The sequence below is a fragment of the Pantherophis guttatus genome, chromosome 2 (genome assembly GCF_059756535.1).
Source record: "Pantherophis guttatus breed Tessera chromosome 2, ASM5975653v1, whole genome shotgun sequence".
NCBI classification, from domain to species: Eukaryota; Metazoa; Chordata; class Lepidosauria; order Squamata; family Colubridae; genus Pantherophis; species Pantherophis guttatus.
In genome coordinates, this window is record NC_142064.1 from 214,013,291 (window position 1) to 214,040,873 (window position 27,583).

The following is a 27,583-nucleotide window of genomic DNA, read 5'->3' on the forward strand; positions in this document are numbered from 1 at the left end:
TTCAAAGGCTGATTAGTCCTTCACCAAAGAAATTTGACTTGCATTTAATAATCACAATATTCGTTTACTAAAATAAGAAGGCGCTCTAATTTTGGTGTAAAAAAAGTTGCATGAGTGTAAGGAATTTCCACTTGTAGAAGTATAACCTCCTGAACGTTTCTTATTCAGGTTGAAAGATTTTTGTTTTTTAAGTAGTAAAAATAAACGGAGGCCTGTGACATCCCCACTGGTATGTACCGGTGATATATACTGTTGGAATAATAAGATATTCATTATTCCAACAGGGGGCCTTGCCCACGGAGCAAGCTCAATACATTACACCCACGTTCCTGTATCTTTCAAGCCTTTCTTGAAATGTTTCAGTTTTTAAGAATTTTCTGATATTAGTATCTCTCAATCTTAGCAACTTTAAGATGCGTAGACCTCAATTCCCAAAATTTCCTATCCAGCAAGCCACACTGTAAGCCTGAACACCGGGTCGCCCCACAGCCCCACAAAAGTTGCCATCGACTTGTAATTTTTAACATGTCCATGAGGGAAAATTAATAAATATGTCGTGTACATTTGCAGTTAATTTAACATTTTATTTAAATTAATCCAATGCAGCTTCTGTTTTGATCCTATTCATTTCTTTTTGATCTCATTCATTCTCTGGAATGGAGATCTGGTTTATTGTTCAAAAGCAAAATGCAGAATGTTCCATATCCTTGGTTGTCTGGATCCAAATCTCTCCTTAAATCCCAGAACACAAACAAATGCAAGATACTGCACATTTTAAAAAATTACTTAAATTTTAAAATAAATTTTAATTGTAATAAAATACAGAGCTACAATAGATAGAATATAACTACCTCTTTCCCTCTCTGGGACAAGCCCGTGTCTCCTCCTATTCTTCCCTTTAGATTTAGTTCACTTTCACCGTGTCGACAGAGGTAGATGGAACGAGGAGTTACATGGATATTCATGAGGTAGTAAACAATCCGACTCTGAATATGATCCATTACATGGTTTACAAGGTAACTCCTTCCAACATCCATGATTTTTATATAAGAAAGATCCCTGTAAAAATAGGAGACATAATTAATTATTGTCCTATTTAACCTAATGCTTTACTTATCATCCACAGAGACCAGGAATACATTTTACTCACCTACATTTGAGGAAAAGTGCAGATAGTCCTCCGATTATGTCCATTTGTGCCCCTCAGTTACAAGGACACTGAAAAAAATGGACTTGCAACCAGTCCTTGAAGTTTTGGCCATCACATCTGCCCCTTCCCCAGTCAAATGATCAAAATTTGGGCCAGCCTGCATTTACAACCATTCGGTCCTTCTTCTGGTACGTCCCCACATTCCCTAGTGCAGAGGTGTCACACTCACATGGTCACGGCGGCGCCACATGACATATCTTGACTTTTTTCCCTTCGCTAAACCAGGTATGGGCGTAGGCAGCGCATGGCACATCCAGCCCACAGGCCATGAGTTTGACACCCATCCTGTAGTGCCTACCTGTACCACCCACTCTCCTGCCTGCAGCACCAGCCTACACTCTACAGCATCTGGGGCACTCACCCATCCCATTTTCTATCTGAACTGCTAACCCATTTGCCTGACATCTTGCCTCTTTCCACTTAATGACCTAATGGTCTTGGGGTTATGACAGCAACCAGGATTACCATAGATTCAGTCTTGTGATGTTGTGCTTTACAACCCCATCATTTAGCGATGGACATTCCAGTCATGACTGCCATCAGAGACTGAGGACTACCTGTAGTTCCAGAGTCTAACAAAAATAACTTTAAGTAACAGGATGTTTGTCAATATGCAATGTATTTATTCTATTTACATTCTTTTTACATTATGGAATCTGGTTGGAAAGTTAGTAAAAATAGCTAACTGTATATAAGTAATACAGCATTTTACTAAATCTTCAATTAACTAATTTCTGAAGAGAGAATTACAAATTAACCATATTATCCATACTATATAGAATTTGTCAATCCATATAGCTTGTGGCTGTCATTTTCTATTTTAACAGATAATTCCTTGTTTGCTTAGAAATTAAGCATGCATTAAAAAGAATCAGTCTGCAAAGAGCAAAGATTTCTTGGAACTGTGGGTGTGAAATATGTTTAGCTTAGTTTTTTAATGTGTGTTCTTTGGGCTGATTTAACTCTGTAAACAGATATTTCAAGCTATTTTCTCTGACAGATTTTTTTTCCGCTGAATCATGAATTAGGGATCTATTTGCTGATGCTCTCAATTTCAATTCCAATATCCTTTTTCAATTATGCTAGCAACAGCATGAAATTAATATATCAACATTATTTGTTGCCCAAGCCACATGTTACTGCAATTTTTCTCATTCATTAGTATAAATTAACACCATTTTTGTAACTAGTACAATTCAGGTTTTCCTAGGACTTTTATCTGTTGACTATAGCCAATAAGCAATACATATAGTCAACTACTTTTGTAAACCAACCAGGTTTACTGGCCAGAATCATATAATAACTTAGGAGAATGTGGGAAAACATCCTAAAATTTGCATGACATTATTTGTAAACCCCCTAATACAGCACCAGTTCAAGTCTATATAAGGAAATGTCCACAACTGAGTGCTGTTGATGAAAACACATCCTTCGGTTTTTATTGCTGTTGTGAGTTGCCCAGAGTTTTCTTTTTTTTAATGTGTAGTCATATAAAATAAATACACAAACTCCCCAGTCTATTTTTTATCTCAAGAGTCACTTCAAGGCATATAATTTTAATAAATAAAATAAAAATAAAAGATGGTCATATTTGACAAAAAAAACCCAAAGCAGATTGAATCAGAAAACGTAATACCATTTGTCATGGACTGAATGTGGACCAAGGGTTATTTTCAAATTATAGTGACTAATGTCCAAAATACCCATGTTAAATGCTGTGACTATTTCACATTTGGTCTTTTTTTTTAAAGGCAATCATGGAATTTCACTTTTTCTTTAAACTTTTTTACTTCCCATTTTTCTTCATTCCAGATCACAAGCAAGGCATAAACATCAACAATTGAGTAATAAAATTTGTCAGAAGTACAAATACCTCACAGTAAAGGACCACAGTGTTCTTTGTTAATTTTGCTACCTAGGACTGACAAGCACACATCCCTGTGCTTTATTTATGATCTGCATTACCTCACGATTCTGTCTCTATTTTCTAATACTAAAAGCATTTCTGTTTATTCTCATCACTATCCCATTTTTTTCCTTTCTTATTAATAGTATTTATATCATCTCTCTCAGGTTAATTTATATCATTCATGTGAGAGGATGTGTTCCTCTAAAATGTATGTTATGGTTAAATGGATTAAATTTTAAGGTACGATATTATTATTTTTTTAATTAAAACTGAAATGGTCACTTACTTGTCTAGATTTTCATCCAATGTCTCATATGAATTCTTGTAACACTCAATTCTTTTCATAAAGTCCTCTGTAGCTTCATCACTAGCACAGTCAACATAATCAGGACTGCCTAATTTCACTTGCTAAGAAACCAGAGAACAAAGAAATCTCTAAATATTATAAAAGAAGTAAATTAGTTGTATGATGCTTTCCTATATTCTGTATTTTGAGTAGAAAAAACTAAATTTAAAAGAGAAACCTAACTTATACTTCAACAATTTAGGGAAAATGTACAAATTAAATATCAGTGGAAAAGATAATGTGGATAGTAAATTGTTATTTTAAGATTGACACTTTTGTTTTCAATTCTTTTCATTTCTATAGCCTTAATTTAATATATTATGTCCTATAGTGTATTGTCCAGATATCATATATATATATATAAAAATTTAATGACCTTTTATTTAAACTAAATTTGTGTATCAGTGATTGAATGACCTGTGTAGATACCATACACTAAATAAAATAAATAAATTTATATAGTTTGGTGATTGAGAAATAATATTTCCACACTTCTCCTAGCTTGTTCTGCAATTCTACGGTTAGATTAACTTCTGCCTTTCTTGAAAGAAGGCAGTGTTCACTGGTAAAAAATGTATTTTGCAAGCCAGTTTCCAGAAATTCAATCTCTAGTGAATGCAAGAATGCCTGGGAAGAAAACCTGGAAAGCTCAGCCAGGCAGGACAAGTTTTTTAGATTACAAACAATTAAGTAAAAGTAATCGAGTTTAAAAACAAACCTTAATTAGAAATCAATACAGAAGTGAAATATGTTATCTGCATGCATGCATGCATATGTAACATTTCCAAGTTTTTTTTACTTGAGTATGGCAGGGAGTGAAGTAGATTCAGTGGTTCTGGGAAGTAAACTGAGCACAAACATTTTAACGTAAACGGAAGTTACGACTCACCACAATATTTGCAGCAATAACCTCAGGATCAACACATACTGACTCCACAAAAAAAGTCTGTAAGCCAAACAGGAAGAACATTGATGTTGGACCTTTACATAATATTTTTCACTTTCTAAAAAAATGCAAAGCAGGCTTCAATGTACTTATTCAAAGGCAAAACACAGTGCTGTATAATAAAACAAATAGTAGTTCTTGTTTAGTAACCACAACTGGAACCAACTAGTTGATTGTTAAGCAAAGTAGTCACTAAATAAAACCAGAACTGTGCTTATGATCTGACTTTCTAAACATTCCGTTGATCTTTTTCTCAACTAATTCAGATAGTATAGCTTTAATGAAGTCCTTTGGAATCTAGGCATTCTGGATTTAGAGTTCATGCCACACAGAAAGGTAATGTCTCTTTCTCTACTACTCTGCTCTTTCTACTTCTGACCCCTGGAGTAGTATTAAAATAATATAAAGGGTATTTTAATTGTCATGTAACAGAAATTATAAAGAAAATTCCATACACTGTGTTTTACTAGAGGAGTAAATCAAGGAAGCATGGCTTTCTCTCTTCTTCATTCCTGTTCCCTTGCAAAAATACATGAGAGTTACAATTAACAAAGTAATTAATGGTACATGCAATATTAAAATTGACAGCTGTCTTAAAATGTTTGTTCTAAATATTAGACTGACTGCAAAGAAACTGACTGTAACAGCAGATGAAAGGTATTGGCCGTGAGTAGTTCTGTTAAAAAACCCCTCAATTTTCTAGTAAATTGTGCTTATAATAATTTATTCTGTAATTTTAATTCTGTGGTTGACAGTAACTATTAGACTTAGTTTCTGCTGCTAGTTAATATGAAAGAAGATTCTGTTGTGATTAGAAATGCTCACTTTTACATATCCTAGGACTAAATAATTTTCGCATCTTTACTCAGCTGACCTTAAATCCATTTTCTTCACCAAACTTATATATGGTGTCTCTACGTTCCCTTGTAGTATTTGTAGCATCAAAAACCTAGATGAGACAATACAGGAATCAATGGTTATAAATGGAAAAATATACCTCTTTGTAGTATTTCATGTATCATTAATAAAATGTAATAGCTTCATCATAAATATTTTTAGCAACTACTATATGGTTTTGTATAGTATACAGGTACATATATATTCCATATGTACGCATACTAATGGCAAGCAGAACAAATAGTGCAATTAAATATGTATTTGCTGAGATGTTAATTCTCCCAAACAGGGCTGCCACAAATATTTTGAAGTGTTATCATGAATAAAATGGCAGAATGAATCTACTCAATAGGACTATATCCTATATAACTATATATTATTATATTGTAACTGCATAACTATATTACTTTACATAACACAATTTTACTATGAATGTGCTATAAGATACAAATACAGAAGAATAAACATTTTCCAGAATTGTTAACTCAAATGCTCTCAAGATTCATGAAATGCTTCATCTCAAACTAACATTGAAGATTATGCACAAAAACTACAAATAAAATAGATAGGATGTTCTGCTTATTTTATGTCATGCTGTTCCCATATATTTCTGAGACTTTCAAAAGCAAAATGCCTGTTCAAACATTTGTTTCATTCACCTTTGTTTCTATTATAATTCATGCAGATATCATACTAAACTATACCTAATGTTGTTTATCTATTTATTTGATTTGCAGACTAACCAACTCACTAAGAAACATGTTAGAAATAAAATAACATATTACTCAAGCTATTTCACAAGGCTATCTTTTTAAGATGTTGACTTTCCAAATGTGACTTAGAAAGCACTTAGCAATGCAACAATTTAAAATTACCTCTGCATTATAAAAATTTATATCAGCAGATACAGATATGAAAATTATCCATTGATGCTGGCAGAAGGTTAGTACTATGTAGAATATATTCTTCAATAATAAATCGATTGACCAGAACCAACTATGAAACAGGAATTAAACTGGATCTAATCTCCAACCTCAAAGTATTTATGTAGCAGTTTATGGAATTTGAGAGCCACCACCTCAAAAGCCTGGGAAACACTGTTCTAGTACTCATTTGTTTAGCAATGCACCATAGAACACTTACTGCGACATGCCCATTTTCTTCACAAAGATATCGCTGAACATCATTTAGTGCTGCTAAGGCACACTTTCTTAAAAAGAAGAGACAACATCCTGGTTATACCCCGACAAGATTTCATAGTTACAAATATACAGGGCTATTTCTAGCATTATTAAAAGACTACACAAAACAGGACTCAGCCTTACATACAAAAGCACTTAAAAGGCACAGTTCAGAAATGCTGGAGCAACTTATGTCCAGTTCACAGATTATGGGCAATAAAATTAAAACAATGATTACAGGAAGAAAACTTAAGACTGAGCCATGCATCTCTCAAGACAGCTATCCTACTTTCCCAACTTAGTAGAAACAACCAACAGCATCAGCTGTTTTCTAATTCGCTAACATCAACATTCCTTTATATCAAAACAGCAGCATGATGCCAACAGAAAGTGACCCATGACAAACTTACTTTCGGATTTTCTGGGCTTCTTTATTATCTGGCAAGAAGAATTCAAAGGACTTGTATGTTTTTACCAAATCTCGCCGGTACTGACCAACATTAAACTCTGTGTAGAAAAGTCAAGGAGGAAAATTGAGTTTTCATTTTCTCCTATTATTTACATTTATAATTTAAGGTGTACAGAGACACCTTATTTCTGCCATTAAATAAGGTATAAATTATCTCAAGTAGCCAAAAAAATTACTATATATTATCATCTTAAAAGGCTATAGAGATTCTCAATCATCCAGGTCATGGTTATCCCAAAGGTGCTTTTTCAAGAGCTGAAGAAGCTTCTTGGATGAGAAGTGAAACATCTTCAAAGGAAAACCAGAAAGTCCTGTTGCCACTTGAAAAAGCACCTTTGGGGTATAATCTTGAAACCAGATCACTTTAAATTATATCCTAAATATTGTTTATGGGAAGCTATGAAGGGCACTGCTTTTCTTTTCCAGTTCTTCTTAGATCCAATTTTTCCTGTGAAGCTTTTAGCTGACTCTTAAATGACTTACAACTTAAATCTGTGATTAAGTCTAGGTAGATGTAACTGAAAACAAAGCATCTTAGCTTCCTTTTCTATTTGCTTCCATTTTCCTTTCCTTACTTTTAATTGAAAGCAGTTCAGTATATTGAACCAACTTTTTAAAAATTGGTTCAGAATTATGCACACTATGACATGTTTAGATAAAAAAAGAACAGTAATAATACCTTTAACTAATAATATCTTTTACCTTGGTTAACCAAACAGCAACATTTACCTGAGTCCTTAGAAAGGACTTTATAGATTGATAAAGGTAAAGGTAAAAATTCCCCTCGCACAGCCCTTCTAATTTCTATATTGTTATCTTTAAAAAGTAAAGGTTCTCCTCGCACATATGTGCTAGTCGTTCCCAACTCTAGGGGGCGATGCTGATCTCCGTTTCAAAGCCGAAGAGCCAGTGCTGTCCAAAGATGCCTCCGTGGTCATGTGGCCGGCATGATTAAAAGCCAAAGGCACACGAAACACTGTTACCTTCCCACCAAAGGTGGTCCCTATTTTTCTACTTGTATTTTTTTTAATGTGCTTTTGAACTGCTAGGTTGGCAAAAGCTGGGACAAGTAACGGGAGCTCACCCCATTACGCAGCTAGATTGATAAAATGCCAAATTCAGTCTAAACATCTGGCTGACTGTGATAAATCAATAGAAATCTTATTCTGTTACATTTTTTCTTTGTTTTATTATATTATTATAAAACATGTATTACATTTATTATTTCAATAATGTGGACTAGAGATTATTAACATTCTAAAGTTTAGATAACAGACCGTTAAAGACAGAAAAGATACTATATCAGTATTAACTGATTTAAAATACCAATTTAAGAAGCATAATAGTTGATTAATTGGAAATTAATTAATTGGGCTGCATATAAATGTAATAAATAAAAATGAATAAATAAAGTTATTTAGCTTTTACATCCAAAACTGAATACAACTTTAAAGAGCAGCTGCAAAATACATCAAAGTATTTGGTGTAAAAATAATTTTCTGCTTAAGCTGATTACTTAATACTATCTACTGTGTTGTTAAAAGTAATAGACAAACCAAAATAGGCAACAATATCTAAACAGAAAAAAGGAAAGAAAAAAATGGCTACTTGGTTAATATACTTTTAGGTCCCCTTAAAAGCCAATATTTGCCATGCTATGGGATACATTGTATATGGGAACTATTTTTACCTAAATTTTGCTTAAACCTCTGTGGTGACAGCACTCACCTTTTGTAGGCACTCCAATCCAATTTAAGTAGCGTGTCAATTTTTTTGATATGTAGGTTTTTCCTCTTGCTGGAAGGCCAACCATTACAATCAGAGTAGGACAGTTTGTCATGCATACTATAAAAAAAATGGTACAGTTAAGCATTCATGAAAAACAAGAGTATCAGTCATAGATCTGAAGACTAAATTAGGAAATAGCTGCATCTTTTTATGGGAATCATAGCACTCCAGGGAGAGCCTTGTTATTTTGATGAAGCGTTCAAAAGCTGTTTTTATTAGGTGTCATATCATCACTGCTACCGGTTCAGGAGAACCGGGCCGAACCGGGAGGAACCCACCACTGGATTGAAACATCTGGTTTTTTAAGGAATCTGGCAGCATATTACAACCAGGAATTATCTGGTTTGTACAAGTTTGCTTGTACTTCATTGATAGATTCACTTTCTTTAATTTTCACCATTTCTAGGATGGCTTATGGACAAGGAAAAGGAAAGGGGCAGAATGGAAAAATAAAAACTATAATTTCTATCATGATTCACCAATAGTGTATTAATGTCACTGGCATAGAAGGAACTGTTTTGTTTTTTCTAATGCATATGTGAAACAGATACAGCTCCTCCATTAAAGCACTAGACTTACATGGTTTATAAAGCAATGACACTTCTACTGCATTTTTCAGAAAAGCATTCAAATGTATAAACACAATAAAAACAAGTAATATTTCTATTCAATATGGATCGGCAACTTATGACCATGAGGCTACATTTAGCCCCATCTCTAACCAACAATTTAGACTCTTATCAAAATATGTTCCCTGACAAACAGCTACCTGGAACAAAGTAAAAAAAGGTCTCAAAAAAGATGGGGAAGATAAATGCACTCTCAAAAGAGGACCTATGTGTTTGTGGCTTAGATCCACCTACTATTATGATGCTTCCAAAGAGTATCCAAAAGACAACAATTAAGTTTCTATTTAATCTAAAACAAGAAAAATATGTAAACACTAAAACACGTATTAGAGTACCACATAATTCCTTGCATTATATAAACTCATCTTACATAACAATCCAGAACCTTCTTCCCCTTCCTACACATGCAAACTAACACTGATAAATATTTTATCAAACTCTTTACAAATCAAGCTAACTTTACTATGAAATTTTTATGCAGTGGGATTTCCTTTTCTCCTTTCTCTTCAGATCCTCTTCAAAATGATGCACCAAACCTCTGAAGATGATTTTGAGAAAATCAGTTCTTCCTCCTGATTCCAATGGCCAATCTACCAGCAGAAGGGATTAATCCTTTCTACTTATAATGCAATGTAAAACTACCATGTGCCATTTTTTCTTTCAATGGTGTCAACTTAGAACTAACAATCCGGATGGCCATCAGGTATAACTGTATTTTTTTTTCCATCAAACATGTGGTAGCCATATTTAATCACTTAGTTAAGAAAGAGTCTACTACAAATCATTAGGCAACACTTTTTTTGAGTAATTTCTCAGCAGCAATAAAATCATGCATTTAGAAAGACCAAAACTTATAAGAACAATTGCAAGAAAGGCACTGATAAATGCACTAATTTTGAGATGCGAATAACAGATATACATATATACATATATAAATATATACATATATACATACATACATACATACATACATACATACATACATACATACATACATACATACATACCGTGTTCCCTGAAAATAAGATCCTGTCTTATATTTTTTTGAACCCTGGAGTAAGCACTTGGTTTTATTGCCATGCACTCAAAAGTCCGATTGGGCTTATTATCAGGGGATGTCTTATTTTGGGGGAAACAGGGTATAATATACACATACACATACACATACACACCACATACACACACACATATATATGGAGATGACAGGAAAAATAAGCTAAATGTTGCAAAAGAATACAGATTATAAAACAATTCCAAGACAAATTATAAAAAGCTGTCAACTGCATCAAAGAATTGTGATGCAAACTTTCTAGGCTACCAAAAGTGAGTTAATGCATGTGGCAATCACTTACTTTTTGAAACCTACTATACCTTTACTTATTTATAAAGAATAATGGCTACAAGCCAATTTTAATTATATACAGTATATACTTTATTTATTTATTTATTTATTTATTTATTTATTTATTTATTTATTATTTGTTTGTTTGTTTGTTTGTTTGTTTATTTATTTCATGTATTTATATGCCGCCCTTCTCCAGAAGGACTCAGGGCGGCGAACACAAGTTAAAAACATGTACAACAAAATCCCATTTTAAACCAAATTAACTAATAAATAATAAATAATAAAACCCAGAATCAGAGTCAGCCTATTTGCTTGAACAACCAAGTCTTCAGGTCCCGACGGAAGGAGCGGAGATCAGGAGCCGTCCGGAGCTCAGTAGGCAACTCATTCCAGAGGGTGGGAGCACCCACAGAGAACGCTCTACCCCTGGGCGCCGCCAGACGACATTGACTCGCCGTCGAAACCCTGAGGAGAGCAGTCCTATGTGAGTGAACAGGACGGTGAGAGGCAGGCAGAAGGTCCTGCAAATATCCCAGACCTAAGTCACGTAGGGCCTTATAGGTGAGAACCAGCACCTTGAAGCGGACCCGGAGAACCACTGGTAACCAGTGCAGCTCACGCAGGAGAGGTGTTATATGGGAGTAACGAGGGGCTCCCGTAACAACCCGTGCGGCTGCATTCTGGATCAGCTGGAGTCTCCGGGTGCATCTCAGGGGCAGGCCCATGTAGAGGGAATTGCAGTAATCCAAGCGGGAAGTGACCAGGGCATGAGTGACAGTGCAAAGGTCATCTCGGTCCAGGAAAGAGCGCAACTGGCGCACCAGGTGAACCTGTGCAAAGGCCCCCCCTGATCACGGCCATCAGGTGGTCTTCTAGGGACAGCCGAGCATCCAGGAGGACACCCAAGTTGCGAACCCTATCAACGGGGGCAAGTTTTTCCCCACCCATCAAAAGTGAGGGGGTCTCTGAAACCCGAGATGCCGACATCCACAGCCACTCAGTCTTGGAGGGGTTGAGTCTGAGTTTGTTTCTACCCATCCAGGCCCGCACCACCTCCAGGCAATGGGACATCACGGAAAGGGCATCTCTGGGGTGGTCTGGGGTGGAGATGTATAACTGGGTATCATCAGCATATTGATGATATCTCACCCCGAAGCCATGAATGATCTCACTCAGCAGCTTCATATAGATGTTAAAGAGCAGGGGGGAAAGAACTGACCCCTGAGGCACCCCACAATTTAGGGGCCTTGGAGTGGACCTCTGCCCCCCCGCCCATACAAACTGCAAGCGACCTGAGAGGTAGGAGGAGAACCACTGTAAAACAGTGCCTCCCACCCCTAACCCCACAAGTCGCTGCAGTAGGATACCATGGTCGATGGTATAAAAAACCGCTGAGAGGTCAAGTAGGACCAGGATGGAGGAACAACCACCATCCCGAGCCCGCCAGAAATCATTCACCAGAGCGACCAATGCCGTTTCCGTGCTGTGCCCGCGTCAGAATGGGCGTTGACTTACCTGAACGCCCCTTCTGGGGACCGGGAAGACAGCGGTCAGGAAAGGGTTATCTGCTGCAATCCAGCGAAGATCGGGTCAGGAAAGTTGATAAGCTCCTCCTCCTGTCGCTTGCCAGCTTTCGGACGAGGAATGTGATGTTTTCCTGACGACGCACTAGCCCTGGAAGTAGTAGAAAGAAGAGAGTGGACCAGCCGAGACGAACTGGCGGACAAAAGGGTGGGGCTGACTGCTGTCTTCCCGGTCCCCAGAAGGGGCATTCAGGTAAGTCAACGCCCATTCTAGGGAAGCGGGGAAGACAGCGGTCAGGAAAGGGACATGCCAAAGCCCGAGGACTATAGGGGGGTATCCGCCCAGGACGTGGAGGCCTGGTCCGCACACACCTGTTGGAGAACCCGGCGGCCAAATGCCGCTTCCGCCGAAGCGAAGGTATCGATCTTATAATGGCGGATAAAGGGAGTGGGGGACGCCCAGGTGACGGCCCGGCAGATGTCAAGGAGGGAGGCCTGAGTGGCCCAAGCTGCTGAAGTGGCGGCACTGCGGGTAGAATGGGCAGTAACACGCCTGGGGATAGGAGTGGAAGAAGCCTCGTAGCAAGAGGCTATAGTGGCGCGGAGCCAATGACCCACCGTATGAGAGGAGACCTTGAGACCCAGAGTGGACGGTTGGAAGGAGACGAAAAGCGCCTCCGACCTGCGAAAAGAGGACGTTCGCCGAAGGTAGATGCGAAGTGCCCGGCGAACGTCCAAGGAGTGCCAAACACGCTCCCTCGGGTGGGATGGGTGAGGGCAGAAATCGGGAAGTATCAACTCCTGAGATCTGTGAAATAGGGAATTAACCTTAGGTTGAAAGGTTGGGTCCAGGCGGAGAACCACCCTGTCAGGGTGGAAGACACAGAGGTCAGCCCTCACGGAGAGTACGGCCAACTCTGAAATTCGCCTAGCGGAGGTGATAGCGACCAAAAAAGAAACCTTATAGGAGAGAAATCGTAAGGACACTGTGCGAATAGGCTCAAACGGTTCCCTAGTGAGGGCATTTAACACCTTAGGAAGGTCCCAGGTGGGATAACGATGTACGGGAGGGGGCCGAAGATTCGAAGCCCCTTTAAGGAACAAACGAATCAACGGACGTTGAGCCAAAGAATTACGGAACCCCAAACAGAGAATGGAGGATAAAGCGGCTACTTGCCTGCGTAACGTGTTTGGCGCGAGGCCGGCGGCCAACCCCTTCTGAAGGAAGATGAGTACCTGGTTAGTTGAGGCCTGCTTCGGGTCAATTCCTTGTGGTATGCACCATTCCGCGAAGGAGCGCCACGTAGCCGCGTAGATGCGTACCGTGGCTGGACGGCGCGCCGCCGAGATGGTGTCAATCACGTCGTGGGGCAGGTTAGACTCCGACAGGAGCTGGCGCTCAACCGCCAGGCGGTTAGTCGAAGCCAAGCGGCGTCCGGATGGAGGAGCAACCCCTGACGAAGAGCGACGTCGGCGGGAGGAAGACGCCATGGAGGCCGAGTCGAGAGCGCCTGAAGGTCGGCAAACCAAGGCCGACGGGGCCAGTACGGTGCTACGAGGATCATCTCTGCCTGTTCCGCCAGGAGTTTCCGGACCACCCTGGAGAGGAGGGGAAGGGGGGGAAAGGCATAAAGAAGACCCTTGGGCCACCTGCACAGGAGCGCGTCCGTGGCCTCCGCCAGCGGGTCCGGAAACCTGGAGATGAAACGTGTTGTTTGCCGATTGTCCCTCGTTGCAAACAGGTCCACCACTGGGTCCCCGAAGCGGCGAGTGATCCGCGTGAACATGGCCGGGTCGAGGCGCCACTCACTGTGGTCCAATGGAGAACGGCTCAGCCAGTCGGCCTGGGAGTTGGCAAGGCCGGAGATATGGACTGCTCGCAGCGATTGCAGGTTGGCCTCTGCCCAGGTTCCCAATCGATCCGCCTCTTCCATGAGAGAGAGGGACCGGGTCCCTCCCAAGCGATTGACATTGGCCTTGGCCGCCACGTTGTCCGTCCGGACGACCACATGCCGGTCCTTGACGATGTTCGTGAAAACTCTGAGGGCCAGGTAAATGGACCGGAGCTCCAGCCAGTTTATGTTGTGTGACTTGTCCTCCGAGGTCCATGAGCCCTGGGCCATGTGGGAGTGGACATGAGCCCCCCAGCCCAGAAGGCTGGCGTCTGTTGTTAGAATGACAGGGTCGGGCTCCCTGAACTCCCTCCCTTTGAAAAGGGCCCTGGAGGACCACCAGTGGAGGGACTGAATGACGGTGGGGTTAAGGTGAACAATTTGGTTAGAAGCCGAAAGTTGGGACTTCTGATACAGGAGAAGAAACCACTGCAGGGACCTGCAGTGGAGACGGGCCCATGGCACAATGCCGATACACGATACCATCTTTCCGAGGAGTTGGGAAAGGGTCGCCAAGGGAACATGAGATTCCTGTGCGACCGAACTGACCAGAGACCGCAGGCTGGACAGACGTTCCTCAGAAAGAAAGACCTTGCTCTCGACCGTATCGATGATAGCCCCCAGGTGTTGGATCCGGGTCGTGGGTACCAGATGGCTCTTGGCCCAATTGATGGAGAAGCCGTGAGCCGTCAGGACCCGGAGGGTGGAGTCCAGGTCCTGATGCGCCCTATCCTCCGAGCTCGAGAGAATGAGGAGGTCATCAAGGTAGCAGAGGATCCGAATTGGGAGAGCCCGGAGGTGTGCCGCAATAGCGGCCATCAATTTAGTAAAAACTCGGGGAGCCGAGGATAAGCCGAATGGGAGGGCGCGGTATTGGTAGTGACGGCCCGCATGACAAAACCGAAGGAATTTGACGTACGCCGGATGAATGGGGACATGAAGGTAGGCTTCAGTCAGGTCTATTGAGGTGAGGAAGTCCCCGATCCTAATACTCTCTAAGATAGAGGAGAGGGACTGCATTTTGAACCGCCGGTAGGTGACCCAGCGGTTCAAAGATTTGAGGTCTAGAATGGCTCTCCAACCCCCCGAGGGTTTCTGAATGAGGAACAGGCGGGAATAAAAGCCCTGCCCGTGCTGCTCCTGCGGCACTGGTTCGATGGCCCGAATGTCAAGGAGGTGTTTGATAGCCGAGGCCAGCAGGAGCCGTTTCTGATGATCCCGAGAAAGAGGGCAACGTAGAAACCTGTCGGGAGGGGTGGAGAGAAATTCGAGGGAGAGGCCCCACCTAACCGTCTCCCGGACCCAAGCATCGGAGGAAGTACTCTCCCACTGGCCGGCAAAGAGAGCCAGGCGGCCCCCAATGGGAGGACTGGGAGGGGAGCTATCTGGACCTGCGGAAGGGACGTCCGCGGCCCCCACGGGGTGGACGTCTGGAGAATCCCCTTTGATTCTGAAATCCCTGATGATCCGGAGGTCTGGGACGGGGGTAAGGGGCCCTGGGGAACCGGCCTCCCGAATAGGGGAATTCTGAATGGCAAAAGGAGCGAAGGTTAGCAGAAGAGGAACGATACTCAGAACGCCTGGAGACTGGTGGAAGGATACGCTTTTTGTCCTTAGTTTCAATTAAGAGGGGTTCTAATGGGGCTCCGAAAAGAGAAGGACCCTCGAAGGCAGCAGAGGCGAGTCGCCACTTTGATTTAGCGTCTGCCTGCCAATTCCGGAGCCAGAGCAATCTCCGGGCGGTTACGGATGAGCCAATTACCTTAGCCGAGAAACGGGACGCATTAAGCGTCGCGTCGGCCGAGAATTCCAGGGCCGCTAAGATTTTGTTAAGATCCTGGTGGGTCCTGGAATCCGTAACTGGAAGCCTGTCCTGCAGCTGACGTACCCATAAAATGCAGGCCCTATTAAAAAAGGACGAGGCTATGGTGGACTTAGTCGCCCATGCTGAGGCCAAGTGGGATTTAATCAGTGCCTGTTCCAGGCGCTTGTCCTCCGGGCGGAGGTTGTCCTCCGGGGGGCCAGTAGCATTGGAAGGCGCCGGGAGGGCTGCTACCGGAGGATCCACAGTTGGAAGTTGCAGGAGAGAGGCCAACTCAGGGGCCACATTGTAAAACCGCCTGTCAAGCTGATTAGGGTTAGGCCCTGAAGCAGGCGCAGACCATTGTTTCCTAAGCACATCCCTGAAAAGCTTTGGGCCTGGGATCTCCTCAGCTTCTATTTCAGGAACCTCAAATAGGGGAATGGAACCTTGATTGTCCCCGCTAGAGATTGGGGGAGCCTGAGGGGCACCTAGGCGGGTAGTTAACTTGGCTTTGTGCAATAGGGACCTAAACAGGTGAGGTTTAAACAAGCCTATGAAGGATGGCTGATCAGGAGCCAAGTCCTCATCTTTGGAAAGGTCCCTTTCCCTAGCATCATCCTCTTGGAACGATGGTTTTTCTGATGGGACCCCCGAATTGATCAAGACTTCAGGGGGGGCCTGACCCTCTTCCTGGAGGGAACCCTCAGTATGTGGGAGAGAACAGGCAGATTCAGCCACCCAGGAGGATGTTCTGCGCTGTAATTCCGCTTGGATCCCTTTCTGAATGGCGGATTGAAGGTAGGCCATGAGTTCAGGAGTGACAGCAGGCCCTGGAGGCACAGTGTTCCCCAGATTAGTCGGTGCAGCACCCGAAGGTACAGAGGGAGAAGGTGCCTGGTCATGAGAAGGAGTATCCGACTGGGAGCCAAAAAGAGCCTCACAAATTTCCTTCTGAGGGGCTGGCAATTGCCCCCCGTCTGGTGATAAAGGACGTGAACCCTGGGCCTGGTCACCCGAAGGATCAGGTGGAGGGGCCGCAGAAGCCTGAGGGGCCAGGGGAGTTAAAGTGGTCATCACCCCCTGTTGGACTGGGGCCTCTCTAACAGAGGCATCTCTCATGGCCTTTTGTATGGAGCGTTCTATGGCCTGGTGCAGGCGAAGCTCCTCCTTAGCTTTTGCTGCAGCCTTCTTTTCCTCCTTGGAGGCCTGAGTTTTTTTAGATTTTTTTGAAGGCTCCGCTGAAGGACCAGGAGCCGGATCCTCCGGGGCGTGGCGTTTGGCCGCCTTAGAGGAGCGCGATGCCATATTGAAGGAAAAAACGGGGTCCCCAACTGCCACGAGGGAAGAGCCAAAATGGCGTCCGATAAGGCCCAGGCGTTCAGTGGTGGCCTAGGGCGACAAAATGGCGGCCGCAATAAGAAAAGGCCCTCGTTCTAGCCGCCCTTCAGATAAAAGAAGCGCCCCAATTAAAAGGCCCTGGTGGGAAGCCTCATACAATACCGCTTCTTCCGACGATGAGCCAGCCGGTCTGGCGCTGCGAAGAACCTCGGCGGGGAGCGCAGGCGATGGCAAGGCGCGCTAATAGAGCGGCGACGGCTCCGAGACAAGCGAGGCGGCTGCTAGAGGTTTCAAGAGGTGCCTTCGGTGAGGAAAGAGCGCGCTCGCCGGGAATCAAAGGAGCAGCCGCTGGCAATTAACAGGGAACCTCGACTCGAAGAGGAGGTTCCCAAGGGCGGTTTCGGGTGTTAACCGTTCGCGCCGAGTGGGAGAGACCCAGGCAAGGGGTCTCAATCCCCCAAGACCGCAAGCGGTCGCAGCGGAGTTGGACCAAAGCAGCCCTTCTCGCTGTGCACCTCAGTCAATTTAGAGAAAAATTTTTAGTTGTAAAAGCCAATTAAATTGTAAAAGGAAGACTGAAATTCAGGAGAGAGGCTAAGTGCGTTCGATCCAGCACAGATCGAGTCAGAAAGCTGGCAAGCGACAGGAGGAGGAGCTTATCAACTTTCCTGACCCGATCTTCGCTGGATTGCAGCAGATAACCCTTTCCTGACCGCTGTCTTCCCCGCTTCCCTAGAAGCCCGATTGGTACGGGTCTAGGTATTCCGTTTCTTCCAGGAACTGTGGGAGCTGTTGCGCCACCACAGTCTCAACAACCTTCGCAATGAAGCGAAGGTTGGAGACGGGATGATAGTTATTAAGTGAGTCTGGATCCAGGGAAGGCTTTTTGAGGAGAGGTCGAACCACCGCCTCCTTAAGAGAGGCGGGGAAGACCCTCTCCTTCAACGAAGAGTTGACAAGAGTTGACAATTACATGAGCAAACCTTAACTTTAATTTGGGTTCACTGCACAAAACACAATAGTTAATTGTTTAAATAACTTTTTGAAACTGTAAACATCTATTATACCTAATATTTAATATTTAAGCTCTTACAGCTCTTTTACAGTAATCAATTTCATTAGACACAGGAGGAAGTACTGTGGCCTGATTTTGATGCATACTTTAATGAAAATATCAGATACCCCAGAATTTTTCTCTGAACTTTTAAAAGTTACAACGTAGGATGTAGGCATTCCCATTAATATAGTGATTCTAACTGTACTTGATGTAAGCCAACATTACAATATTTTATAATATGTTTGCTGCTTATGAAGTTTTTTTCTTATAAATAAAAACACACTTATACCCAAGCATAACTAGGAGTTCCACATTCAAACGATTAACTAACAATGGCACCTATTACAAGCTAATATGCACTTTAAAAAATATACTTCCATTTGTAGACATCACATACCCTTAAGTAACAATAACTTAAGGGTATGCATCCATTGCTTTGAATCATAGTTCTCATTTTTGACTTCCAACCAGAATCGAGTGTGCCTAAATTTATTTATTTATTAATGAGATTTATTAATGAGATTTATATGCCGCCCTATCTCCAGCCGGACTCAGGGAGGCTCACAACAGTAAAAAACATCTAATGAAAAAGTTAAAAGAAATTAAATCCAAATCTCATAATTTAACAGTTAAAAGTGCAATTAAGACTAACAAGTTAAAAATTAAAATCCCATCAGTCCAGGCCAGCCAAACGAAACAGCCACGTTTTCAAGTCGCGACGGAAAGAGCGGAGGTCGGGGGCCACCCGGAGCTCCAGGGGCAGTTGATTCCAAAGGGTAGGTGCGCCCACAGAGAAAGCTCTCCCCCTGGGGGTTGCCAGCTGACACTGTCTGGCTGACGGCAGCCTGAGGAGGCCCTCTCTGTGGGAACGCACCGGGCGATGGGCAGCTGTTGCTGGCTGCAGATGGCCCCCCAAATATCCCGGGCCTAAGCCATATAGGGCCTTATAGGTAATCACCAGCACCTTGAATCTCAGTCGTAGGGCAACCGGCAATCAATGCAAGTTGCGTAGAAGTGTAACATGGGAGTGTCGAGATACTCCCATCAAAACCTGCGCAGCCGCATTCTGCACCAGCTGAAGCCTCCGAGTGGTCTTCAAGGGCAGCCCCATGTAGAGGGCATTGCAGTAGTCAATACAGGAGGTGACAAGTGCATGAGTAACCGTGCGTAGGGCATCTAGGTCCAAATAGGGGCGCAACTGGCGCACCAGGCGAACCTGGGCAAATGATCCCTGGTTACAGCCATTACATGATCTTCCAAGTTTAGCCACGAGTCCAGGAGGACACCCACGTTGCGCGCCCTGTCTACAGGGGCAACACCTCATCCCCTATGACCAAAGATGGAATCTCTTGGTCAGACCGAGACGCCGGTACCCACAGCCACTCGGTCTTAGCAGGGCTGAGCCGAAGCCTGTTCCCCCCCCCATCCAGATCCGCACCACTTCCAGGCACCAGGACATCATGTTGAGGGCATCGCTGGGTTGGTTTGGGGTGGATCATCATACTGATGATACCTCATCCCAAAACCCCGGATGATCTCACCCAGCAGCTTCATATAGATGTTGAACAAAAGAGGAGAGAGGACCGACCCCTGGGGCACCCCACAAGTGAGGGGCCTCGGGGCCAACCTCTGTCCCCCAACCAACACCACCTGCTAACATTCCGAGAGGTAGGAGGAGAACCACCGTAAAACAGTGCCTCCCACTCCCAACCCCTTGAGGCGTTGCAGGATACCATGGTCGATGGTATTGAAAGCCGCCGAGAGATCTAATAGGACCAGGACAGAGGAGTAATCTTTGTCTCGGGCCCTCCAGAGATCATCCACCAGCGCGACCAATGCCGTCTCCATATTATACCCGGGCCTGAAGCCCGATTGGTACGGATCCAGGTACTCCGCTTCATCCAGGGCCAATGGGACTTGACAAGCCACCACGCTCTCAACAACCTTCACAACAAAGCGAAGGTTGGAGACAGGACGAAAGTTGTTTAAAATAGCTTGGTCCAAAGCAGGTTTCTTGAGGAGGAGCCTCACCACCGCCTCTTTCAAGGTGGTAGGGAAGCTTCCCTCACCCAAGGATGCATTAATCACTCCCTGGATCCAGCCTCATGTAACCTCCCGAGCCGAACAAATGAGCCAGGAGGGACATGGGTCCAATACACACGTGGCAGCACTCAGCTTACCCATGATCCTGTCCACTTCTTCCAGAGTAACAGGGTCGAACTCCTCCCAAATAACACATTGATACTAAGACAGAACATTTATGGACAATCCGTAATTTGAAACAGTTCAAAGCAATTATGCAAAAATGAAATTCTGAGCAACTAGAAATTAAAGATTACACAACACTCACAAACTATGGGAAATAAATCTATTGCCAGAATACTATTACAGAAGCTAAATGTGTCAAAATGAATTGCTTCTATTTTCTGTCTCCTATCTCTCTCCTCTTCCTCTCCTTCAAAAATGTCAGTTCTTAAATGTATTTGTTACAATAATTTAGTCTGTAATATTGAATGGCTTCTGAATTTAGCTGATGAAAGTTGAGAACTACTGACAAAAGTTCAGCCTTTATTTTGCAGGGTTTTATTCAGTATATCTTCTGAGAACACGTGAAGCATGCATTTCTATCAAGCTGGAAAAAAAACTCTCTAAAGATAATATGTCAGTGTTAACATTAGCTCAACTTGATTAAGTCTAATAATTCCTCAATTATTAATAAATAATACTCATTGTTTCAGAGAAGTGTCAGAGCGTCACAATTGCATGTCTTTGCTCTGTTGGAAAAGACACTTAATTTTAACTTACAAATCCTAACACATGGGTTCTGAGTAAGTATGCTAAAAGATGCTCTCATAGACTGAAAGTTAATTAATAAAGAAAAATAGGAAGGAGGAATCAGTGTCTGGATTTATTCTCATGTTCACAACATGTATAGTGATGTAAATTAGGGATTGGCATTTGGACAAGTTTTTTTTTTAAAATTTGTAATAAATCATCTGGAGTTAGGGTTATGTAGTTTAGTAGTCATGTTTGCTAATGATACAAAGAGTTCAAGTTGATAAATGCAAAAAAAGGCTGTATAAATGAATTTCAAAATGCTGTTCAGTGTACCGTAGAACATATAGAGAGAATCCAAACTTCATTTACGTATCAACATGATCTTGGCATCAAGTAGACAATTAATGAAAAAGTTAACTCAACTGCAGCTGCTGTAAAAAAAAAAAAAAGGCAAGGTCCATGCAAGGAATTAAGAAGGAAACTGAAAATAGAACTGCTGATACAATAATATTCTACTACAAGTACAGGCAGTCCCTAGGTTACAAATAAGACCTATCCCTAAGTCTGTCTTTAAGTTGAATATGTAGATAAGTTAGAAAAAGTACATACATAAAAGGTAAATAAGAGGAAAAAAATATGTGATCTAACTTAAAATGGTGGATGATGTTAATTCTTCAAGCTGGCAAACTGCTGAAGCCACACAATGTTTTCATGAGTGTTACAAAATGTGTGTGTTCTTTATTGCAAACCTCTGTACCTAATTCAAATTTTTAATATAATAGGCTTTATGGCAATCCGTTCATGACTACAAGTTGTCCCTAGGCTAGGCGTTCTTAACCCAGGGTATTGTATTATTTACCATACTTAGAGAACTGTAAGAACTACACAAGAATATTTTATTGCGGAAGGAATGCAAATTATTAGCAGTCTCACAAGCCTGGATAGAGAGCAATAACTGCTATAGTTTCCAGGCAGCCAGTACAAAGGCATGCTTCCTATGATTCATCAGGAGAACAACTCTCATATGAAATGAGATTACAGCAATCAGGGCACTTGCACTTTAACTTGAGACATAAGGTAAAGATATACAATATTTATAAAATTGTGCATGAAAATTTGCTGTTCTCTCCTGATGAATCATAGGTAGCATGCCTTAAATACTGGCTGCTGGAAAGCTACAGCAGTTAATGCTCTCTATCTAGGCTTGTGAGCATCTCAAATACGTAGTTGGTCAGTGGGTAACAAAGAATGAGAGGCCAGATGGGACTATATATCCAAGCAGGGCTTTTTTGTTCTTCTGTTTTATAGACTGAGAATGTGCTTAAAATAAATAGGACTCAGCTTTACCAAACTTCTTATTTTTATACCATGTGTAGCCTTTGTACCTCAATTCAATTGAGTGGTTCCTCTTATCATGCTGTTTCTAAGTTATGATAGCACCATGATGATAAGACAAATTAATATTCGGTGTATAAAAAAAAGGAATTACCTTTTAAAGAAATGCTTGCAAGTATTCAAAGTGTTACAAAATTTATTTCATACAAATTTTGTAATGCTCTGTTGCCTCTGAAATCTGCTTTCCATAAGTCAGATGGGGATGGCTTCCTGCCTTAATACCCCCCTTCACACACACATATATACATATTTAGACATGTCCAATACCAAAATCTCCCACAAACTGAGGATCAATATCTGTGTTTCCAAATGTAATGCTCCCCCGAAAGGGCCACTGGAGTCCAGGTTCTCCTGGCCCTTTTTGGTATGGCCACCAGTCCAAACTGGTGCCTCGCTCAGGCACCTCTACTGGCCTGGGTCATGGTGGTCAGTCTCCTTCAGCAGGCAGGTCACGTGGTGGGGTGATGGTCAGTTGTTTCCCAGCCGGCAGGTCACATGATGAGATGGTATTCATGTGGCTGGACAGTCCTTTTTCCCTTCTCTCTCTCTCTCTCTCCCTCTCTTGAATTGCCTGCTGTGCTCTCCTTCCACCGCCTTTGCTTCTTCATGGATTCCTCTGCTTGCCCCACAGAAGCCTCTCCTATCCTATCTCCTTCTCTCCCTCAGGCTTGCCCCTCAGAAGCCTCTCCTATCCTATTTCCTTATCCCTCCTTTTTTTCAGGTATCTTCTCCTATCCCTGACCTTCTCGCTTTTTTTGCTTTTTTTCTAGCCAAGCCCCTCCTTCCTTCTCTTGCACTCCCTCTATCTCCTCCTCTTCCTCCCAAAGCCTCCTTTTATTCCATTCTCCCCCATGCTACACAAGCAAAAGATATGAGATAATGCATGATCCATACCCGTTCCTGTCAGAATTTCTTGTAAAAATCAAATCCAGAAGCACACACAGATAAACTGATGCAGCAGGATTCATTAACTTCTTTATATTCACAATAATACATGAAGTAAATTTACAATACCAACAGCAGATTCAGTTTCATTTCAGCTCAGATCAGCAGATAAGTTCACACACTGGTTTCAGTTTCGTTTCTCTTTACAGACTCAGAAACGGCAGACTAAACACGCCCTGGCTCCAGTCTGTCTCAGCTCCCAATTGGCTGATTTAGTTGCTATGCCTATTTATTGGCTGACCTTGTTACCATGTCTTCCCAGTCATGAATATTCTGACAATTCCTCCTGACTAGAGAGAACAAAGTTTGCTTCAGAATCCTTGACTCAAGAAGAGGAGGGATCAAGGCTTATAGCCCAACAAGATCTTCCCCAGCCCCACCTTTTTTGTTAACAAAGTCTTGCTTTAAGTGGTCAGAGAGATAACAGGAATATGGAGCAAGAAAGGGAGCGCCAGTTTGGAAGCCTTCCCAAAGTGAACCGAGAAAAAACAGTTCATAAAAGCAGAAGGTGGTTCTCTCAATCGGTGGAAAGTAGGGTTGTAGATCTGTTTTAAGAAGGCAGCTGATTTGCTTTATTCAGCAGGTACCTTGATTGTGTCTAGTAAATGTTTCCAGTGATTTTTGTAGCTATAACTGTGGCTTCTCTATGTCATGTTCTCTGCAAATAACAACAAATAGTAGTTTTTTTTCTTGGACAGGAATGCACTATTGCAGGCTAATTTTGCTCGAGGTTGACTCAGCCTTCCATCCTTCCGAGGTCAGTAAAATGAGGACCCAGATTGTTGGAGGCAATAAACCGCTTAGAGAGGGCTGTAAAGCTGTATATAAGTAAGAGCTATTATCAAAATGCTCAGGCCATTGTATAAGTTAGTCAGTATATTTCTTTAGGATTAGTTTCGCGAGTACAAAAGATGTTTGAGACAGCCTTCAGCACCAGCCTCAAATGCTGAATCATTGAAGAGTCAGCCTATATAAGATAAAATGCACTGCAGTAGTCAAGCCTGGAAGATACCAAAGTACAGTGTCTAGGTCCATGATGGCGAACCTATGGCACGCGTGCCACAGGCGGCACGCAGAGCCATATCGGTGGGCATGCGAGCTCAGCTCCGGTACTCATGCGCACACCAGCCAGCTGTTTTTTGGGCCTTCTGGGCTCACCGGAAGTCGGCAAACAGTCCATTTCTGGCCTTTGGAGGGCCCATGTTGAAAGTATAGCAGAGTCAAACATCAGGAATTAATTACAGAAAACATTTTATGACATTTTGTAATATTTTATGTCATAAAATGTTTTATAAAAATTGCCAATTTTCAGTTCCATGGATCCAGGATTTTGAATGTATTCTATAAGTTAACCCATAACCTTGGTTGAAAAAAAATCGCTGTATGATGCACCATTCTGCCCAGTTAAAGGTTACAGACATAGGCATTTTATATAAATGTTAGATAAGTTATATAGATAAATAAGATCATGTTTCATTAGTATTTCACAAACAATAAACATGGAAATGGGACATGATACATACAAGAATCTATGTCAAAGAAACATACTTAACTATATTTTTGTATTTATTTGTTCAAATTTGTATGCTGCCTATTTCTATAATTAAGACATACTTAAAAGCATGATAAAAACAATTGATAATGCCTAGATATATTGTGAATATCCTGTATCACTAAGCAAACTATTTTTTTTTAAAAATTGTTAGCTTCCTACAGTCATGCATTTGAGAAAGGCCCCCATATTGAATAAATAAAAAAACCTATTAAATAATTTTCAATTATTTTTAAAGATTAATATGCATCTATGTCAGTTATACTGTATATATTTATTGCATGTAAAACAGATGCCACAGCAACATACATAAATAGGTCAACTTGTCATACAAGATACTATATATTCAGCTCATCTATCTAAATTCCTTCTTCCTCCAGAACAACTAAAAGGAAATTTCAACACATCTATTATTCCTGCCTTAATTTTCCAGAGGCATGACCTCTGCCTGAAGATAATAAAAAGAAACGCATCCCTACTGATTTTCTAAGTCACTTCAGTGCTTCTTAACACAAAATTTCCCACTGAAGTTGGCTGAGGATTCTCAACAATTCTGCAGGTTTTTATGGATATCTCCAGGTGCTAGGATAGATATATTCCACCTATGTTGCTATTTGGATTGAGAATGGTTTACAACAGTAATCCATTCCTAGATTTTTGAAATGCAGTCTATGTGTATGTGGCCAAAATGAAACTCCAATTAGTAGATAATAATTAGTACAGTAACTAGAATATTAGTATAGACCTACTACCGGTACTTTAAATTTTTTTGATACTTTTAACAACTGCCAAATGATTGAATGTCTATGGAGATTCTCAATCATCCAGATCAGTGGTCCCCAACCCCCGGTCCGCGGACCGGTGCCGGGCCGTGGAGTACCTGGCACCGGGCCGCGCAGCGGCCGGGGGACATGAACGCTGCAGCGCAAAGGCTCCTGGGCCGTGCGCAATGGGCCGTGCGCAAAAGCTCCTGGGCCGTGCCCCCACCCCTGCGCGCGCTCAGCGGGCCGCGGCGATAAAAAGGTTGGGGACCACTGATCCAGATCATGGTTGTCCCAAAGATGCTTTTCAAAAAGCAACTGGACTTTCCCCATCATTCAACCAAAGCTGAATGGCCTTTGGGATGCCAAATGATTGAATTTTTTTTTATTTAACAGATTAATAAATTTTGAAACACATCATTTTGTCCCAAATTGGAAAGTTAGTATTATGATTTGTTTAAAACAATCCAACAGCAAATAAAGCATTATAAATTTAATTGTGATTAAATATTCTGTACAAATAAAATATTAAGGTCTATCAAAAATATGTGATCTACTTACTATTCATCTATCTACTCTTTATACCTACACTGGTTATTCCTCTAACGCAGGGGTTCTCAACTGGGGGTGTTCACATACCCTGGAGGTGCAAGATGATATTCCAGGAGGTGCGAAAACTTGGGTTTAGAAGTTTCAAAATTATAGTGTATATGCATAATTATATGCATATAATTATTTACTTTTGTAAAGGGTGCAATAATATATCAGAAGAGTTCTGAGTTCTAAGGGTGCAGGGTATAGAAAAGGTTGGGAACCCCCGCTCTAATGGTAAACTCTATAGTTTGTTCCTGTCTGGTGAAACTATAGTTTAAAGTCCAAATAACATTCAGAGTTATAGCTAAGTACCAGGCGATATTAATTCAAATCACTTAGAAGTATCACTGCTCCTAACTTAATGCATAGTAAAAAAAATATGAAAAAATAATTAATGTTAATTTCTGTTTGTGATTTTTTGGCATTGTGAAACTAAAGATGCTCTCTATAATTGTTATCTGACAAAACGTTATCTAAGTGGAGGGCAATTCAACGCTACAGATTCCCATGGCTACACAAACATACTGACTGCATAATACTTCACCTTTGGATGCCACATAGCTTTTATATCCTGAATGAGGTAACTATGGGGCAAAGCAGGCATCTTACTACTGGTAAAGAATTCTACAGGAAAAATACTAATTTTTCTTTAGGATATATTTCAATATTCAGTGTCTGGTACAGTACAAAACTGAAAGCAGAAAGCTGCTCATGGATTTATTCTTTTTACAAAGAAGAGAACTACCAAGCCAAACTCAAAAACCCTAATAGCTGCATGCATAACCATTGACATGTAAACTCTCTCTGCACAAAGCAACCACATTTATTTTTTACACATGGTGACATCTTTTTATCAGCACACAATACATTGAAATATGCTTTCAGTACTGATTCAAGTACTGATTTCAGTATAGCTCCATCCTATATTGACAACTTAGATGCAAATGGAAACACTACCTTTTATGCAGCACTCAAAGGCTGTCTGTAAGCACCAATACATATTCTCTACCATAATTAAAGTGTACATATTCAGCTGCTAAAGAACTGAGACACTGTTCCCGCTCAACTCCGTATATTTCTTCCAGCACTTCCTACTACATGGACATAGAACAGTAGACCAAAAGCCAGCTTTTCTCTTCTTTGAGATTACAGTCCATATAAGGTCCCCATATCTTCTCTATGATCTTCCTAGGCATGCACAACCTTCATTCTGCCATCAAAAAG

At 41.8% G+C, this 27,583-nt stretch overlaps 1 protein-coding gene across 4 annotated transcripts in view; it reads right to left on the bottom strand.

The window, feature by feature from the left end:
* PFKFB4 (6-phosphofructo-2-kinase/fructose-2,6-biphosphatase 4) overlaps positions 1-27,583 on the bottom strand; it is a 78,113-nt gene that overhangs the window by 20,559 nt on the left and 29,971 nt on the right. For all 4 annotated transcript variants that reach the window (XM_087887762.1, XM_034438840.3, XM_034438824.3 and 1 more), the window contains exons 2-8: positions 8,687-8,803; positions 6,900-6,996; positions 6,452-6,518; positions 5,286-5,360; positions 4,355-4,411; positions 3,406-3,527; positions 852-1,059 (exon numbers count right to left, since the gene is read on the bottom strand). In XM_087887762.1, the coding sequence (XP_087743888.1) occupies positions 852-1,059; positions 3,406-3,527; positions 4,355-4,411; positions 5,286-5,360; positions 6,452-6,518; positions 6,900-6,996; positions 8,687-8,803 (743 nt within the window). The remainder of the gene's footprint in view (positions 1-851; positions 1,060-3,405; positions 3,528-4,354; positions 4,412-5,285; positions 5,361-6,451; positions 6,519-6,899; positions 6,997-8,686; positions 8,804-27,583) is intronic.